General features: G+C 48.9%; 2 protein-coding genes across 4 annotated transcripts in view; both read right to left on the bottom strand.

Annotated features, from left to right (window-relative positions):
- Positions 1 to 3,031: 3,031 nt before the first annotated feature.
- On the bottom strand, positions 3,032 to 18,397 carry DOK7 (docking protein 7). 3 transcript variants are annotated; one of them, XM_081958987.1, is made up of 10 exons: positions 18,316 to 18,397; positions 18,165 to 18,210; positions 16,356 to 16,586; positions 15,526 to 15,726; positions 13,707 to 13,817; positions 12,920 to 13,027; positions 9,043 to 9,848; positions 6,685 to 6,727; positions 5,532 to 5,660; positions 3,032 to 5,106 (listed from the first exon to the last, which is right to left on the bottom strand). In XM_081958987.1, the coding sequence occupies exons 1-10, from the start codon at positions 18,367 to 18,369 to the stop codon at positions 4,952 to 4,954; spliced, it is 1,884 nt and encodes a 627-aa protein (XP_081815113.1). In that variant the 5' UTR covers positions 18,370 to 18,397; the 3' UTR covers positions 3,032 to 4,951. The 3 variants fall into 3 exon arrangements, 2 of the variants coding, with proteins under 2 accessions (XP_081815113.1, XP_081815114.1); XR_014175857.1 differs by lacking the exon at positions 6,685 to 6,727 and having other exon boundaries at positions 4,970 to 5,106; XM_081958988.1 differs by lacking the exons at positions 3,032 to 5,106; positions 5,532 to 5,660; positions 6,685 to 6,727 and adding an exon at positions 5,691 to 6,684.
- MSANTD1 (Myb/SANT DNA binding domain containing 1) overlaps positions 7,416 to 18,450 on the bottom strand; it is a 108,293-nt gene continuing 97,258 nt past the window's right edge. Inside the window, exon 5 of the transcript XR_014175859.1 lies at positions 7,416 to 7,483. The gene's annotated coding sequence lies outside the window, so the exon portion shown is untranslated. The remainder of the gene's footprint in view (positions 7,484 to 18,450) is intronic.

Below are 18,450 nucleotides of genomic sequence, written 5' to 3'. Positions count from 1 at the left end.
TTGGCTGTGGAGAGTTGGCAATGGAGAATTGACCGTGGAGAGTTGGCCGTGGTGAATTGACCATGGAGAGTTGCACACGGAAAGACACACAAACGTCACCGAAACACACAATGATCACTATTTTTCCTTTTTATTTCAGCATTTGAAGGACACTTCGGTGATGCAACTCAAGCCCACATTTCAAGAGGCACCTAATTCTGCGCCTTTATTTGGTTAGAAACATGAGACTGTTTCTCTAATGCCGGACCAGAGTCAGAACTACGTACAACGATGAAGTAAGGAAGTGGTGGGGTGGGGGGAGAAGCCCCATTTCAATCGGGGCAGAGTGTGGACCGAACCTCCTGCAGTGGCTAGGGCTCTGCTGGGCCCAAAGGAAATCAGGCCTTTGCTGCGAAGGAAATGAGATGGCGCACAAAAAAATCTGGGAAATGGAACAGGTTGGAAAAAAAAATGAGACGATCAAAACCCCAAGCAACTCTTATGAACTAAAATCTATCAATCTGCACCGTTTTGGTTGTAAATTCCATATTATAATATGGTGGGATTCAAATTTTTTTACTACTTGTTCTGTGGGCGTGGCATGGGGTGGCTTGGTGGGTGTGGTAGGAGGATACTGCAAAATCCCCATTCCCTCCCCACTCCAGGGAAAGGATACTGCAAAATCTCTGTTCCCTCCTAACTCCAGAGGAAGGATGCTGCAAAATCCCTATTCCCTTCCCACTCCAGGGGGAGGATTCTGTAAAATCTCCATTCCCTCCCCACTCCAGGAGAAGGATACTGCAAAATCTCTGTTCCCTCCTCACTCCAGGGGAAGGATACTGCAAAATCTCTATTCCCTCCTCACTCCAGGGGAAGGATACTGCAAAATCTCTATTCCCTCCTCACTCCAGGGGAAGGATACTGCAAAATCTCTGTTCCCTCCTCACTCCAGGGGAAGGATACTGCAAAATCCCCATTCCCTCTCCAGTCCAGGGGAAGGATACTGCAAAATCCCCATTCCCTTTGTACTCCTGGGGTAAGGATACTGAAAAATCCCCATTCCCTCTGTACTCCTGGGGTAAGGATACTGCAAAATCTCCATTTCTACCGCACCCCACTAACCTGTTTTCCAGCTCCATTCTCCTGTGCAGGGCAACAAAAGAAGACCCAGCCGATCAACTGGGACTTGGGAGGCCGAGAACAGATGGGGCGGGGTCAGCCAGAGGTGGTATTTTCCGGTTCTCCGAACTACTCAAAATTTCCACTACTGGTTTGTCAGAACCGGTCAGAACTGGCTGAATACCACCTCTGATTATAGCAGGTTTTTGCAATGTGTAACAAGAGAACATGAGGTGTCTCCTGCTCTCTAATTGCCCCTCCTCCTTTTGAAAATGATTGTCTTGATGCCGCAAACCCAGCTGCAGGCGAGGGACACCCCACAATTATCTGCTGCAAGACGGTAAACAGCAAGGCCTTCTCGCCCTTCGGCCAAGTGACCATGTCCTGCCTCCATTTTGAGAGTTTCTTTGACCAGGAGAAGCGCCTTGGTAGAGCCATGGTTAGAATACAGCACTGGCAGGTTTACTCTGCCGACTGCCAGCAGTTCGATCCTGACTGGCTCAAGGTTGATTCAGCCTTCCATTCTTCCGAGGTCCATAAAACGAGAGGACCCAGATTATTGGGGGGAAGGCTGACTCTGTACACCGCTTAGAGAGAGCTGTAAAGCACTGTGAAGCGATAAATAAGTCTAAGTGCTATTGCTATTTTTTCCTCCCTTCTCTTCCTTCCTTCCTTGCTTTTCCTGCCTTTCCTTCCTTTCCTCCCTCCCTCCCTCCCTGTGGTTAGAGTGCAGTATTGCTTGCTAACTCTGCCCACCACCCACAGTTCAATTTTGATTGGTTCAAGGTTGCCTCAGCCTTCCCTCTTTCCAAAGCTGGTAAAATGAGCACCCACATTGTTGGGGGCAAAACACTGACTGTGTAAACCGCTTAGAGAGGGCTGTAAAAACACTGTGAAGCGGTATATAAGTCTAATGGCTATTGCGATTTGACCAAACCTCCATCTGTTTTTTTTTTTACAGGCATAGAAAAAGTGGTGGAATTTGATTGGCACCGTAATGCTCACTTCTTGTACCTTGTAAAAGCAAAGGTAAAGGCTCCCCTCGCACATATGTGCTAGTCGTTCCTGGCTCTAGGGGGCCGTGCTCATCTCTGTTTCAAAGCTGAAGAGCCAGTGCTGTCCGAAGACGTCTCCGTGGTCATGTGGCCGGCATGACTAAATGCCGAAGGCGCATGGAATGCTGTTCCCTTCCCACCAAAGGTGGTTCCTATTTTTCTACTTGCATTTTTATATGCTTTCAAACGAGGTTGGCAGAAACTGGGACAAGTAACGGGAGCTCACTCAGTTACGCGGCGTTAGGGATTCGAACCGCCGAACTGCCGGCCTTTCTGATCAACAGCTCAGCGTCTTAGCCACTGAGCCACCATGTCCCTTTGTGCCTTGTAGTCACCCCTAAATGTGCTGGTCATGCAGATCAATGCATGTACCTATAAAAGTAATAATTGCAACCGTCATTATGGAGAACGGGGAAAGCCTGTAAGAACAGCTAAATACACAGCTATCTATATATAAATGGCTCTGGTGTGTGTGTCTCTGGAAACAAATACTGTGGGGGTAAGACACCCCTAACACACATCGGTGGGGGAGGGTGTTCTGTTAAGATACAGCCTGTTGTGCCGTAAAATGGCTTCTACTGGACTGCCTTAAAATGGCTTCTACTGTACAGTGCGGTGGAGTTGCCATGGTAACGGCTTTGCAGTACTCCACAAGGGGGCTCCCTCTGGTTACATTAGAAATTACGCTCCTGGGGTCACGGGGAAAACATTTCTAACTAATTTAATTGTTGCCAAAATCAGGGAGAAGTTTCTCTTGCCATCGCCTCTCCAGGAATTGCTGCGATGTTCGTGGAAGGAGAGGGGAAAGCCCATTCTGCCCTTAGGTTGCCACTTGACATCGCCATTTGTGTCTGATAGAGGGGATAAACACCGTTATCAGCTATTAAATAATAAAAACCAGTTTGGCTGGGGGTGCAGTTGGGGAGGCCTGTTCCTGACCACAAGCAACCTTTGATCCAAGCAAAAAGAGAGGAAACAGTTCCCTCCACCTTCCTGACCATGGAATGCAGAATCCACAAATGCCACCCACTTCCCAAAAGTCTACTGGAATGCCAGTTACTCTACAACAGGGGTCTCCAAACGTGGTACTTGTTATGGCCTGCCAGTGGCCAGTGGAGCTGGCAGCAGAGTGAAACAGTGAGGAGGTTGGGGAGGAAGATGGGCCAGTCCTGGAGTCTGGGGAAGGCTCTGATGAGGGCTCTGTGTCGGAGGCAGAGAGGGGGCCAGGGCCGTCTGACAGTTATCAGCTGCCTTCGGAGTCAGACATCAGTGAGGCAGAAGAACAGCTGGAGCCTGTTCCCAGTGTGCGCATGCACAGAGCTGCCGGAAGAAAAGAACAGCTCAGAAATCAGGGTTGACTTGGGAGTAAAGCCACTGGTGGACAGTGAATGGCCCCTCCCATAGGACATAAAAGAGGAGCGAAAGGGGAGGGGGCTTTTGCAGGAAACAATTTGTTCATTCGTTCATTTCAGGAGTGTGAAGATCTGTTCGTGAATCCCAGAGACTCTGTGCCAAAGTCTTTCCTTGCACAGCACCTCATTTGGGAAAATATCTACATGGCATCTTTCCAAGACAGATAAAGTCTGTGATCATAAATACTCCTTTGAAAGACTCTTTGCCAGGCCTTGGCTGAAGGTGAATGGGAGGAATTGACATGCGTTTAATAAAAGGGGTTTTTCAGGACCAGGACTCTGCCTCCTGCTTTTTGGGGAAGCCTCGGTCAGAACAGCCATTTTAAGACTTGTGGACTTCCACCCCACCCCCCACCCCCCATAATTCCTCAGCCAGCATGGAGTTGAAGTCCACAGGTCTTAAAGTTGCCAAGTTTGGAGGCCCCTGCTTTCTACACGAGGAAGGACACGCCTGCAATTCCAGCCAGAAGCGCGCGGTAACAGAAAAAGGCAAAATTAAAAAGGCGGTTTGTTTCATGCTACTCGCTGCTCGGCCTACAGCCCACTCCTAATCACGCAGATGTGTCCTTCGGCTTTTTGAAAAATTAATAATAATAATAATAATAATAATAATATTAACAATACTAACAACCCAAAGCCATTTTGGCTCTTAACAAAAGCAGCCTGATCAATACGTACACTGTACAGGACTGCTGTTTCTTGCATGTTTCGTTCTAGTTACTTTTCTTGGACTCGAAATGAAATGCCTCGATTTGGGTATCTAATGCCTCGTGGGCCACGATCCACATTTCTTTGGACAGAGAGGACCACTGGTTTGGAAGTAGGGGTCCAGGAGGCCACGTGTGTCAAAACTGAACGGCCCTGGCTCAACAGAGGAGGGAGGGATACGACATTCTCTATCTGCAGTCCACAACACAGTCCTTTCGACTTTTCCAACAAGGTCCCATGCCTGTTTGCACTACTCAGATGATACTTTGGACACAGACAAACCTCCAAGTGGCCTCATTGACTCTCTAAAAAGGATGCAAATGACCAAATGTCTGTAAGGAGTATAAATCCTTCCATTCCCCGCCATCCTCTCACAGCTGAGTGAGCAAAGACCATTAAAAGCTAATGAACAAGATGCCAGCAACGGCAACGGAGACCGGGGAACCGGTTCGGGGGCGTGGCCAGCCTGAGTCGCTGCCGGTTGTGCAACCCAGGCCAGATTACCACTACCGGTTCGGGCGAACCGGGCGCAACCCACTTCTGTCGCACACGTCAGCCGTGCTGCCGGTTTTCCCGCTAGAAAGTGAGTCCATTGGAATGAATCTGGACCAGACCTGAGCGCAGGGATGGCGTTTAGGAGGGCGAGGGCAGGTGAGCAGGTGGCGGATTTCTGCCCCTTTACGAAGAACTGGGCAGGCCGCCGTCTTTCTTCTGCTGCTGCTGCTCGAGCTCCTGCAGACGCTCCTCCCGAAAGTAGGCATGCTGGGTGCCCACCTTATGGGCCGTCTCCGTGGCGGTGATGTCAATCTGGGCATATTTCGTGGCGTCGCCACCTGAGTGTAAAAGTATATTGCGTTGGCCACACAGCATAGCCCACACCCGAGGAGCGGAAATATCGGTTTGGCACGAAGGACTGATAAGGGGAAACACCGCCCCCCCCTTTATCTGGATCTCTAGAAGCTTCAGAGAGCAAACACAGGCAGTCCTTGACTTACGGCATTCCGTTTAGTGACCGTTCAAAATTACAATGATACTGAAACTCTATTTTTCTGCTATCCTTTCTTCCTTCCTCCCCTCCTTCCTCCCTCCCTTCTCCATCACTGCAAGTGTTTAAAAAGAGAATGGAGAACCACCTGTCTGAAATGCTATAGGTTCTCCTTCCTTTATATTCCAAAAGTTATTGAAATTCTTAGCGTAGCTCAGAACGTCACAAAAAATGTAAACTCTTCCCTGCTTGGCCATTTTCGGAGATCCTTACCTCGAACGCTCCCGCTGGGCTCCTGAAGCTCCACCTCCATGTAATGGAGTTGCTTCTTTGCTGTGGGGCTTGTGGGGATATTCACGTAAGTTGCCATTTCGCCGTGCAATTGCTCCGAAGGGGACGGCTCTGCAGAAACAGAAGGCGAAGTCTGTGGGGATGACCTTGGAAGCGAGAGGAAGCGTCAAGGCTGCAGAAGGAATGTGGGCCTGGCTTATGTCTCACATGGGACCCTCCCCAGGATCTAGGACAGTAAAGGTGTAGGAGGGGGAGAGAATGTATTTTCAGACTAGCCAAATTTCCTTTGTATCCCCCCCCCTTTTTTTAACAGCACTGTAGTCTCTTAAATTGGGGCGACTGACGGAAGCTGAGCATTTACTGACCGGATGCCCTTCCTGACACCTACGTGGAGTTCACAGTAGATATTTTTTCTTCGTGCCCTGAGAGAGAAACTAGGAAATTTCTAGGGGGTTTTTTCCTCTTTTTATGTCCCTGCAGCTCCTTAATTCAGGATAGGGTTAGGGCGATTGACTGGAGCTGAGTATTTACTTGCCGGATGCCCTTCCTGATACCTACGTGGAGTTCACAGTAGATATTTTCTCTTCGTGCCCTGAGAGAGAAACCAGGAAATTTCCAAGGTTTTTATTCTATTTATGCCCCTGTAGTCCCTTAATTTGGAGTGGGGTCGGGGTGACTGACTAGAGGGGAGAATTTACTGGCCAGATGCCCTTCCTGACACCTATGTGGAGTTCACAATAGTATGTACTCTTTGCGCCTTGAGAAATTATGAAATTTCCTTTGTGTGTGGTTTTTTTTTCCTTTTTATGACTCTGTAGTCTCATCATTCAGGGTGGGGTCAAGGCCACTGGGTGGAGTGAGCATTTACTGGCCGGATGCCCTTCCTGATGCCTACGCGGAGTTCACAATAGGTATTTTCTCTTTGTGCCTTGAGAAACGACGAAATTTGTGTAACTTTGCAATCAAGATAAGATTAGCCCTCTTGAGTAGGCAACGTTGCAAGGCGACACCTGACTTAAACGGCAATCACTTAACTGGATACGTCTGGAGGGGTGACCAAGCAGAACTAGAATGGGAAACTTTTTTCTTCGGGCATGAATGGCGTGGGAAATTCAAATCTTTCCGTGGTTCTTACCTAGATTGGGTGCGAACATTTGAGATGATAAAATTGATGTCTCCTTCGAAAACACACAAACACACACAGAGAGAGAATAGGTTGTATTAAAATACACTTCTTTCAAAACTAGGAGCACTAAAACTAACTGCTTTCTATTGATCTCTTAAAATGCAGGTAGTCCTCGACTTATAACAGTTCGCTTAGCGGCCGTTTGAAGTTACAACAGCATTGCAAAAAAGTGACTCATAGCCGTTTTTCACACTTACGACCACTCCAGCATCCGTAGGGGCGACGTGATGTACAATTGGATGCTGGACAGCTGACTCATGTTTATGACGGCTGCAGTGCCCGGGGGGTGGGGGTGGGGGGTGAGGGCGTCACACGATCCCCTTTGTGACTTTCTGACAAGCAGAGACTGCGCGAAAGCCCAGATTCAATGAATAACCATGTGACTCGTTTAACAACAGTGGGGGTTCACTTAACGAATGTGGATAAGAAAAGCCGTAAAATAAGACAAGGCTCCCTTAACAAAATTTATATGCTACTCGTTCCTGACTCTAGGGGGCGGTGCTCATCTCCGTTTCAAAGTTTCCGAAGAGCCAGCGCTGTCCGAAGACGTCTCCATGGTCATGTGGCCGGCATGACTCAACGCCGAAGGCGCACAAAAACGCTGTTCCCTTCCCACCAAAGGTGGTTCCTATTTTTCTACTTGCATTTTTACGTGCTTTCGAACTGCTAGGTTGGCAGAAGCCGGGACAAGTCACGGGAGCTCACTCCGTTACGCGGTGCTAGGGATTTGAACCGCAGAACTGCTGACCTTTCTGATCGACAAGCTCAGCATCTTAGCCACTGAGCCACCTCTGCTCTATAGAAACACATTTTAAAAGTTTTTAAAAACCCGCCAGGAAAGCTTTAAAGGTGATATCCAGCACCTGGAATTGCAGCTGGAAACACAGAGGTGCCCCATGCAGCCCACCAATGCAACCCAGCTGTGTTACAGAGCTGTGTTACCACCTCTGCAGCCTCGTTCTGCATCAGTTGAAGCTTCCAACTGTTCTTCAAGGGCAGCTCCCTGTAGAGACCTTTGTAGTAGTCCAGACGAGAGGGCAGGAGGGTGTGAGGGATTTACTGCCGATTTCCTTTTCTAGTAAACCGCAACTTAATCAAGGAACCAGCAAAAACACTTGCCACCAACACTGACGGAGCAAGCCACTTGCATACAAACAGGAGAACAAACCCATGTCCCTTCTAGCATTGATCATGTTGCCTAGTTGGGCCATGAAACGTCTGCGAGGACGCAACCCGGCTCAGAGAGCACCTAGGAGCCTGAGCTACAAATATTTCCTTCTGTTTATTTACTTCACATTGTAATCTTCAAAAGAATTTTTTATAAAATGATGCACACTTGGGGTATGACACCAGAAAACCTGTCTAGAGGAAGATGCCAAACTGAAGACCTGCGGGCCGGATGCAGCCCACGATGTGGTCAGGGCTGGGCTGGGGGCTGTCCTGGAAAATGTAAGGGGCCGGCCCACATCACTTCGGTCCCATCTACCCAGTGCGAAGAGCTAACATGCCAGTAGTTTGACGAGCAGGCTGACCACGCCCATGCAGTCCCCGTCTACCCAGTGCGAAGAGCTAATATAGCAGTTTGAGGAGCAGGATGGCCACGCCCATGCAGTCCCCATCTACCCAGTTGAAAGAGCTAACATGATAGCAGTTTGACGAGCAGGCTGGCCACGCCCATGCAGTCCCCGTCTACCCAGTGCGAAGAGCTAACATGCCAGTAGTTTGACGAGCAGGATGGCCACGCCCATGCAGTCCCCGTCTACCCAGTGCGAAGAGCTAACATGATAGCAGTTTGAGGAGCAGGATGGCCACGCCCATGCAGTCGCCATCTACCCAGTGCGAAGAGCTAACATGATAGCAGTTTGAGAAGCAGGATGGCCACACCCACACTGTTGGCCATACCCACTCTGGTCCCCCAAGGTCAACCGCAGCCCTGATGTGGCCCTCAATGAAATTGAGGGTAAAGGGTACTCTAAAACAGCAGCCCCCAATGTTTTAGGCACCAGGGACTGGTTCTGTGGAGAGAGGATTTTCCACGCACCAGCGGAGGTGTGGCTGCCTGCATCCCGCAGATGGGGATTTGCTTCTTTGTGCAGCTCAGTTTCTAGCATGCCTTTGCCCGGTACCGGTCCACAAGCCTGTGGATGGGGACCCCCACTTTAAAGCCATGTTGGAAATCGGAATAGCAAGATGGGACATTTTTATCACACATGGCGGTTGCGTAAGAAAGCTTTGGGTTCAGATACACACACCAGTTATGCACAGATTCAAAGCAAGGTCAGGATGAGCTGCCGGTCATGGTTTTACCTGTATCCCACCACAGACAGGGCAAGATGGGAAGAGAGCTGTTTTCGTCTCGGAAGGAGAGCTGCACAGTTCGCAAGAACCGCCGGAGATACATGGAGCAACCTCGGGCCCTCTCCAGTCCTGTCTGTGAACTGGTGGCCTGAGCTGTGTCTCCGGAATGGAGCCTTTGGTGCTTCCTGATGGGGAGACGCCCTGCGAGTCCTTATCCTGGCTTGGCTTGTTAGCGGCTTCTCTCTCCAGATGGGAGGCTGGCCGTTTCCCGTCCCCTTTGGAGCTCTGGGCCTTGGACAGGCCGGCGTCTGGACCAATGGCGAGGATGCCCGTTGTAGACGCCGCGAGCAAACTTCGGGGCGTATCGTAGTTGTGCCGGAGCCAACTGGGGGCCTGGTACTCCGAGCTGGGGCTCCTGCAACTGCAAACATTCCGGTCGGAAGGGAAGCTGAGCGAGAGGCTCAGTAGGGACCCAAACTCATCCCCATGAGAAATGTCCAGGCTCCCCGTGTAGGACGAGAAGCTTCCCGAATAAGAGGAGTGGCTGCCGGTCGCTATCCCGCTGTCAGAGGAGCTCTGGCGGCCAATTTCTTGCAGCTGCCTGGAGCGCAGGAGACTGGGGGGTGGCTTGCTGGCCCCCTGGGCTCCGTCTGATTGCAGCTTCTCCGCAGCTGCTGCCGCTGCCGCCACCGCTCCACAAGACTCCTGGGAAGTACCAGCGGATGACTGCTCGGGCCAGAGAGTCAATCTGCTCCCAATGCTGGCATCAGAGTGGCTGGTGTCCGAGGACGCGCTGGACAAGCTCCGGTCATCCCCTGGTTGAAGGAAGAAGGGACACAGGGTTAAACTGTGGAAGCTGTCTGGGATCAGAGAGGGAGGCCAGTAATCCTGGCCAGGCAGGGGAGCATCTGTTATCACCCAGGTCGCCTAGGCAGAAGTGGGCTTCTGAGGCCTTCTTATTTCGGAGGTCCAGGAGGCAGCGAACGTGGTCATCTCATGGCTGCTGCTGTGTTGCAATATTTTCGGGGAGGGCTTATTTTGTGCTCAAAAGCTTGATTGGGCTTATTATCCGGGGAGCTCTTATTTTCAGGGAAACAGAGTATCTATCTATCTATCTATCATCTATCTATCGATCTATCGACCTATCATCCATCTATCTATCTATCGATCGATCGATCTATCTATCTATCTATCTATCTATCTATCTATCTATCTATCTATCTATCTATCACATCTATTTACCTATAATCTATCCTCTATCTATCTCTATTTTGTATATCTATCTGTTTATCTATCTATCTATCATCTATCTATCTATCTATCATCTATCTATCATCTATCTATCTATCACATCTATTTACCTATAATCTATCCTCTATCTCTATCTTCTATATCTATCTATCTGCTTATCTATCTATCTATCTATCTATCTATCTATCTATCTATCTATCTATCATCTATCACATCTATTTACCTATAATCTATCTCTATCTATCTCTATCTTGTATATCTATCTATCTGTTTATCTATCTAGCTATCTATCATCTATCTATCTATCATCTATCATCTATCTATCTATCTATCTATCTATCTATCTATCTATCTATCTATCTATCTATCTATCATCTATCTATCTATCACATCTATTTACCTATAATCTATCCTCTATCTATCTCTATCTTCTATATCTATCTGTTTATCTATCTATCTATCTATCTATCTATCTATCTATCTATCTATCTATCTATCTATCATCATCATCATCTATCTATCTATCTATCTATCTATCTATCTATCTATCTATCATCTATCTATCACATCTATTTACCTATAATCTATCCTCTATCTATCTCTACCTTCTATATCTATTTATCTGTTTATCTATCTATCATCTATCTATCTATCATCTATCTATCATCTATCTATCTATCTATCTATCTATCTATCTATCTATCTATCTATCTATCATCTATCTATCTATCTATCTATCTATCTATCTATCTATCTATCTATCTATCACATCTATTTACCTATAATCTATCCTCTAACTCTATCTTCTATATCTATCTGTTTATCTATCTATCTATCTATCTATCTATCTATCTATCTATCTATCTATCTATCTATCATCTATCTATCATCTATCTATCTATCACATCTATTTACCTATAATCTATCCTCTATCTATCTCTATCTTCTATATCTATCTATCTGCTTATCTATCTGCTTATCTATCTATCTATCTATCTATCTATCTATCTATCTATCTATCTATCTATCTATCTATCATCTATCTATCATCTATCTATCATCTATCTATCTCATCTATTTAGCTCTATCCATCATCTATCTCTATCTTCTATTTCTATTGTCTGTCTTTCTGTCTGGAGGTTTTTTTCAGAATATACTCTTCCTTTCCTTCATTAACATGTTTTCCAATAAAAATGCCATTATAAAATTCAACATACCATGTTTTCCCGAAAATAAGACAGGATCTTATTTTCTTTTGACCCCCGAAATGACCGCTTGGCCTTATTTTCAGGGAGGTCTTATTAATTTTGAGGTGCAGGAGGTGACGAGCGTGGTCACCTCATAGCTGCTGCTGTGTTGCAATATTTTTGAGGAGGGCTTATTTTGGGGGAAAGGGGTTAGTTTAGCGCATGCGTTCAGAAGCCTGACTGGCCTTACATATTATCCGGGGAGGTCTTATTTTCAGGGAAACAGGGTAGATTTAAAAACTGTTTCTATGCTTGGGCTGTCAGCCTCTTAAACAGAACCACAATCACTCCACACACACGCGGAAAGCTATGACTAGTTTTTCTTTTCTTTCTTCTTGTTCCTAATGACTTGCATAGGGATTATTCTTTATACCATTTGTGTTGTTTGTATTTTTTGCCATGGAATGCACCACTGAGGCTAAAACCAATTTCGTTGTGTACGTGATGTACAATGACAATGAAGGTTATACTATAAAAAGCCTTGACCTGTTCACTTCCACCAGCTCTCCTCTCTCTGGGCTCAGCAACTGCCCTTCCTCAAGTTGGCCAATGAAACTATTCTTTTAGACCCGGTGTTATGGCCCGGTGGCAGCCAGCAGAACTGGCAGCAGATTCAGACAGTGAGGAGGTTGGGGAGGAACCTGGGCCAGTCCTGGAGTCTGGGGAAGGCTCTGAGGAGGGCTCTGTGTCGGAGGCAGAGAAGGGGCCAGGGCCGTCTGACAGTTATCAGCTGCCTTCAGAGTCAGACATCAGTGAGGCAGAGGAACAGCTGGAGCCTGTTCCCAGTGCGCGCACGCGCAGAGCTGCCAAAAGACAAGAACAATTAAGAAGGCAGGGTTGACTTGGGAGTAAAGCCCCACCTTGGAGGTGATTGGTCCCTCCCATAGGAAAGAAAAGAGGAGCGAATGGGGAGGGGGCTTTTGCAGGAAACAATGTGTTCCTTCGGTCATTTCAAGAGTGGAAGTTCTGTTTGTGACTCTAAGAGACTCTGTGCCAAGTTTTGCTTTGCCCTGTGTTTGGAAACTAGTTATCTGGCAGCTCTCCATGCGAGATAAGGTTCGTGTTGATAAATATTCCTCTGAAAGGCTGTTTGCCAAGCCTTGCTGACAGCGAATGAAAGGAATTCACAGTCGTGTAAATAAAAGGGGTTTTGCCGGGACCAAGACTCCGCTTGTTGCTTTTTAAGGAAGGCTGGGTCCGAAGACCTGGAACTTGGCACCGGCTGTGCAGAAAGCAGCAGACAGGGGGCCACCCTGGCATCTGAGGCACAGCTTTCTTCTCCTCGCCCCCTCCCACAGGCCCTGAAGGATCCAAGTGCTTCAGATTCCCTGGCTCAGCTGGAAAGAAAATTGCTAGGAAGGAGAAGGAAGGGCCGGGCGAGACGTTACCTCCGCTGCCGTGGCAGCCGCTGTGGGAGAGCAGGCTGAGGCGCTTCTCCAACTTCGAAGCCTCGTAGGCCACCCTTTCTTCCGTGCAGGCGGGGTTCACACTGGGGTCTTCGAGAAGGGAGAAAGAGAGAGAGAGATATCAATGAGAGAGGCTGAGATGAATTCTAACGGACAGTCAAAGGACAGCTTGGCAGGTCTGTTGTAGGCTGCCAGCGGACTCAGACAGTAAGGAGGTTGGGGAGGAACAGGAGCCAGTCCTGGAGTCTGGGGGAGGCTCTGCGTCAGAGGCAGAGAGGGGGCCGGGGCTTCTCCGACAGTTCTCAGCTGCCTTTGGAGTCGGAGATCAGAAGAGGCAGAGGAACAGCTGGAGCCTGTTCCCAGTGGGCGCATGCACGGACAAAGGGGAGAGCTAAGGAACAGGGGTCGACTTGGGAGGAAGGCCACAGGTGGACGATGGATGGACCCTCCCAGAGGAAATAAAAGAGAGGCAAAAGGGAGGGGAGTTTGCAGGAGACCATTAGTTCCCTTAGTTGGTTTGTGACTCTCCGAGACTCCTGGCCAAGTTTTGCAGATATCGGCCTGGCAGCTCTCCAAGCCAGAGAAGGTCTGTGACCGTAAATCCTCCCTGGAAAGACTTTGTTGGAGGTGAAGGAGCAGAATTCACAGTCAATTAATAAAAGATTTTTTTTTTCCCAGGCCAGGAGTTTGCTTCATGCTCTTGGGAAGGCTCGGTCAGAACAGCTTATCACCCCATTCCTGGGGGGGTGGGGGGGTTCCCCGTCTTAACCTGCTAGCGCCCGCCGAAAGCCTTTCGTTGGAGAGATGCCGTGAACGATACAGTCGAAGAGAAAGCTGATTTTTTCGCCTTCCGTGCAAGAGAGGAAAAAGACTCCGGCCCCTGAAAAAGACGAAAAGGTTTACACTTGCTATACATTCAGCGTTTTACTGATGGATTGATATTGATTGATTGATATTGATTGATTGCTTTTTCAAACATCGATCTTTTTTTATAAGTTTATAACATAAAATGCAAAAATGCGAAAAGCAAATAATAGGAAGAACAGGGGAGGGAGAAGTGTAGAAAAGAAGGGAAAAAGATTGATTCAGTAGAACATCAAACCTCAACCGGTTTTTTACTTTTACATAATAGTATAGACTTGGGATGCAGTGGCTCAGTGGCTAAGACGCTGAGCTTCTCAATCAGAAAGGTCGGCAGTTCGGCGGTTTGAATCCCCAGCGCCGCATAATGGAGTGAGCTCCCGTTTCTTGTCCCAGCTTCTGCCAACCTAGCAGTTCGAAAGCACGTAAAAAATGCAAGTAGAAAAACAGGAACCACCTTTGGTGGGAAGGGAACAGTTTGGCGTTGAGTCATGCCGGCCACATGACCATGGAGACGTCTTCGGACAGCGCTGGCTCTTCGGCTTAGAAACGGAAATGAGCACCGCCCCCTAGAGTCGGGAACGACTAGCACATACGTGCAAGGAGGGGAACCTTTACCTTATAGACTAGATATTTCTATAACAACAGATCTACCTGATTGGTAAAACCCAAAATCAAAGATTCATTTTTTTTTCTATCTCAAGCACAAAGTCCAGAAGTGGTTTCCAATGAGAAACAAAATTGTGGGGTGAGTTGTTGTTTTTTAAATCAAAGCGCTAAATTTATACCTCTATGCTAACTCCCCTCAGCTTTTGCAGCTGTTCATCCATTGTGGGAATCCTTCCATTTTTGTACATAAAGTAATCTTGCTGTCATCAACCTGTATAGCAGCCATGTTCCAATTTTTCCCCCCAAGTGTTTTTCCATTAAACCCAGTAGAAAAAAATCTTGTTTTATCTATATTCATTTCAAGAATCTGCTCCAATATTTCTTTGCTTTATCACATCATCATCCTCTTTTTTTTAAGCAGATTTTTAATTGTTTTTTAATCATCATCATCCTCTTTTAATGACCCCTATAATCCCTTGCGGGGTGGAGTCTGGCCAACTGAATGGAGCTCAGTATTTACTGGCTGGATGCCCTTCCCTGTCGCCAATCTGGAGTTTTTTCCAGTATATGCTCTTCCTTTGTTTCATTAACATGTTTTCCAATAAAAATGCCATAATAAAATTAAACATACTGTGTTTCCCCAAAAACAAGACAGGGTCTTATTTTCTTTTGACCCCTGAAATGAGCACTTGGCCTTATTTTCAGGGAGGCCTTATTATTTTTGAGGTGCAGGAGGCGGCGAGCGTGGTTACCTCATGGCTGCTGCTGTGTTGCAATATTTTCGAGGAGGCCTTATTTTAGCGCATGCGCTCAAAAGCCTGATTGGGCTTATTATCCGGGGAGGTCTTATTTTCAGGGAAACAGGTTAATTATTCTCATCATAGTAATACTAACAATTGTCATTTTATTCTCATGTTTATCTTATTTTCTGTTCTTCTTTTAACCTTCTTTTCTTTTTAACCTTTCCGTTTATTTCCAAATATACTTTTTTACTCTTTGCCGCGTTTCTCGGCAGTCCAGAAAAACTTTCGTGGGCTGATTCTCTACCCTGTTGGATACCACTGTTATTTTTGTAGACTTTAAGTAAAAACAAATATCCTGGAACGGCGAATACTCACAGAACCCGCATCGTGTGCCGCCTTCAAAAACAAATCCGTTCGGGACTGCCCCGTAGCGCCGGAGGTCCGAGAGCTTCCACTGCCCCATGATGACCGGCGGGACGTCCTTCACCAAGACGAGTATGTCGTTGCAGAAGTGAAGAGTAGCCGGGCCGCTCTCCAGCGTGGTTCCAGGCGCTACCACGACGTGAAATCGGTGGACTGGCGGGAAGGACAAGCCCAAAGAATTCAGCTTTTGATTGAAATACCTTTAGTCTGCCCACTTCCCTTTGGGTCAGCTGGCATCTCTGCATCCAACAGCACTGTGGTGGTGGAGTGGATAGAAGGCAGTATTGCAGGCTAACTCTGCCCATTGCCAGGAGTTCGATCCTGACTCAGCCTTCCATCTTTTCCAAGGTCGATGAAATGAGGACCCAGATTGTTGGGGGCAAGAGGCTGCCTCCGTAAACCGCTTAGAGAGGGCTGTAAAAGCACTGTGAAGCGGGATATAAGTCTATGTGCTATTGCTAGTCCATCTGTCTTTCCTTCCTTTGTTCCCTCCCTTCCTCCCAGTGGTTAGAATGCAGTATTGCAGGCTAATTCCGCCAACTGCAGAAGTTCAAGGTTGTCTCAGCCTTCCGTCCTTCCGAGGCGGGTGAAATGAGGACCCAGATGGTTGGGGGCAAGAGGCTGACTCTGTAAACCACTTAGAGAGGGCTGTAGAAGCACTGGGAAGCGGTATATAAGTCTAGGTGCTATTGCCATTTTTTCCTTCCTTCCTTCCTTCCTTCCTTCCTTCCTTCCTTCCTTCCTTCCTTCCTTTCTTTTCCTTTCCTTCCTTCCTTCCTTACCTTCTCCTAAACTGTAGCGGATGTGCGCATCCCAGACGTGCATGGTTTCCTTGCTCTCAAACCCCAGCATCACCACCTGGGAGAGGCAGATGATGGCCAGGGTGTGGGTCAGCCCCTCGTAGCAGAGCCCGGGGTCCAAGCCACAGATGTCCTCCAAGGTCACGCTGCTCCTCTCCTTCAGCCCTCGGAGACGCTCGGACCTTTCCTTGTACACCAGGAGGAGCAAACAGTCTGGGGGGGAGAGAGAGAGACAGAGAAAGACAGAGAGTGAGAAAGAGAGACAGAGACAAAGAGAGAGAGAGACAGAGAGATAGAAAGAGAGAGAGAGAGAGAGAGAGAAAGGAGAGAGACAGAGACAAAGAGAGGGAGGGAGAGAGAAAGAGAGAGACAGAGACACACACAGAGAGAGAGAACCTCAAACCCAACTCTGGACCACATCCTGGAGGAGACCCAGAGTTTGACCCCACAGCCATTCAGATCATCTAGGGACCCCAGCGCTGCCCCCCCCTCAGAATTCCTGCGCCCCCACCACCACCCAAATCCATCGGAGGCTCCCACCTCTCTTGCTTCTTCTCCCCCCTCGTCCCCCCACTTTTTTATCCCCCCTTTCCTATTACACGTAAACCAAAGGCAGATTAGGATATGCATGAAAGCCCGTTGCCTCCTTTGCCTTTGCTCCACTGAGCAGAATAACTGAGCTTGTAAGAAGCAAATGAAACAACCAAGTATTGATTAATATTCAGTGTTTATAATTTTATATTTGAAAGACTGGGTATGAATGAAAAGAGCATCCTAAAATAAGCCCTAACTGCTCAAGGAGACAGTAAACCATTTCAATCAGTCAATCAATCAATCAATCAATCAATCAGAATAGAGCTGGAAGGGACATTGGAGGTCTTCTAGTCCAGCCCCCTGCTCAAGCAGGAGACCCTAAACAATTTCAATCAATCAATCAATCAATCAATCAATCAGGATAGAGCTTGGAGGTCTTCTAGTCCAGCCCCCTGCTGAAGCAGGAGATCCCATATCGTTTCAGACAAGTGGCCAGAGCGAGCTGAGGGGCAGAATCCCTGACCCATTGAGCCACATCCAGGGAGGGGAGCTCTAGTGCAGCCCCCACGACCTCCCGCCCCTTCTTCTGGGTTTCCCCTGTCTCCCTCCCTAGGTGCAGGGACTGCATGGGTGACCCCCTGCTCCCAGGCAGAAAAAGGGGCATCCAACAGGGGCAGTCTCTGCCCAGCTCCCCAGCGCAATGTTGCCTGGGGTCTCACTTGGGGGGGGGGGCGCAGTGGCTGAGGGGCAGAATCCCACCCCCGTCCAGGGAGGGGAGCTGTAGACCTACCAGGCGCCCCCTCCTTCTGGGTTCCCCCCCCCCAGGGACTGCGTGGGTGCCCGCCTGCCCTCCGAGCCAAACCCTTGCCCCCCTCCTGCTCCCAGACAAGCAGGGGGGAAAGGGGGCGTCCAGGAGGTGCAGCCGCTGCCCTTCCGTGGGGCCTCCCTTGTGGGGGGGGAGGTGAATTAGGGGAAGAATCCCACCCCACTGAGCCACGTCCCTGCCCCTCCAGGTCAGCCAAGGAGGGGAGGGTCTCCACGACCTCCCGGGAGCCCCCTCCTCTTAGGTTCGGGGATGGTCTGGGTGCCCCCCCTGCCCTCGGACCCTCGCCCCCCTCCAGGTGGAAATAGGGGGCCCCAACAGGTGCATCCGCTGCCCCCTCCCCCGGGGTCTCACTTCTGCGGGGGTGGCCCAAGAGAGGAGGGTGGCGGGGATGGGAGGCCACCCGGAAAGCCCGGGGGAGGGGGAGGACTCACCGGCCACGGGAGACGGCTTGCGCAGGACCAGCCACCGGCTCTTCCACTGGGGAGGGGGAAGGCAGAGAGACAAGGGGAGGGGGTTAGCCGAGTCCCAGGTCTCCACCCCACCCCCACGACCTCCCTCCCCTCCCCCTCCCCTCCAGGGCACCTTCTTCCCCTCCCGCCACTTCAGCTGCCCCTCCAGCACCACCGCGTCCGTCATCTTCGCGCATGGCTGCCGACAGCTGTTAGGGGGCGGGGCGGGGGCGGGGACTGGGCGGGGCGTCTCCCCTCCCTCCCGCCC

Source organism: Natrix helvetica (assembly GCF_964273705.1).
Source record: "Natrix helvetica genome assembly, chromosome: 7".
In the NCBI taxonomy this organism is placed as follows: domain Eukaryota; kingdom Metazoa; phylum Chordata; class Lepidosauria; order Squamata; family Natricidae; genus Natrix; species Natrix helvetica.
The sequence above is the reverse complement of the archived record's forward strand: the minus strand, read 5'-3'. Positions and strand labels throughout refer to the sequence as shown.

What these genes read in the sequence shown, in the direction of transcription:
- DOK7 (XM_081958987.1), bottom strand. Translation starts at nt 18,369, where the DNA reads ATGACGGACGCGGTGGTGCTGGAGGGGCAGCTGAAGTGGCGGGAGGGG. An exon ending in CGGCTGCCACGGCAGCGGAG is followed by an intron (nt 9,849 to 12,919) that starts GTAACGTCTCGC and finishes TCCTTCAACCAG; the next exon opens with GGGATGACCGGAGCTTGTCC. An exon ending in GCCCAGCGGGAGCGTTCGAG is followed by an intron (nt 5,107 to 5,531) that starts GTAAGGATCTCC and finishes TTTTACACTCAG; the next exon opens with GTGGCGACGCCACGAAATAT.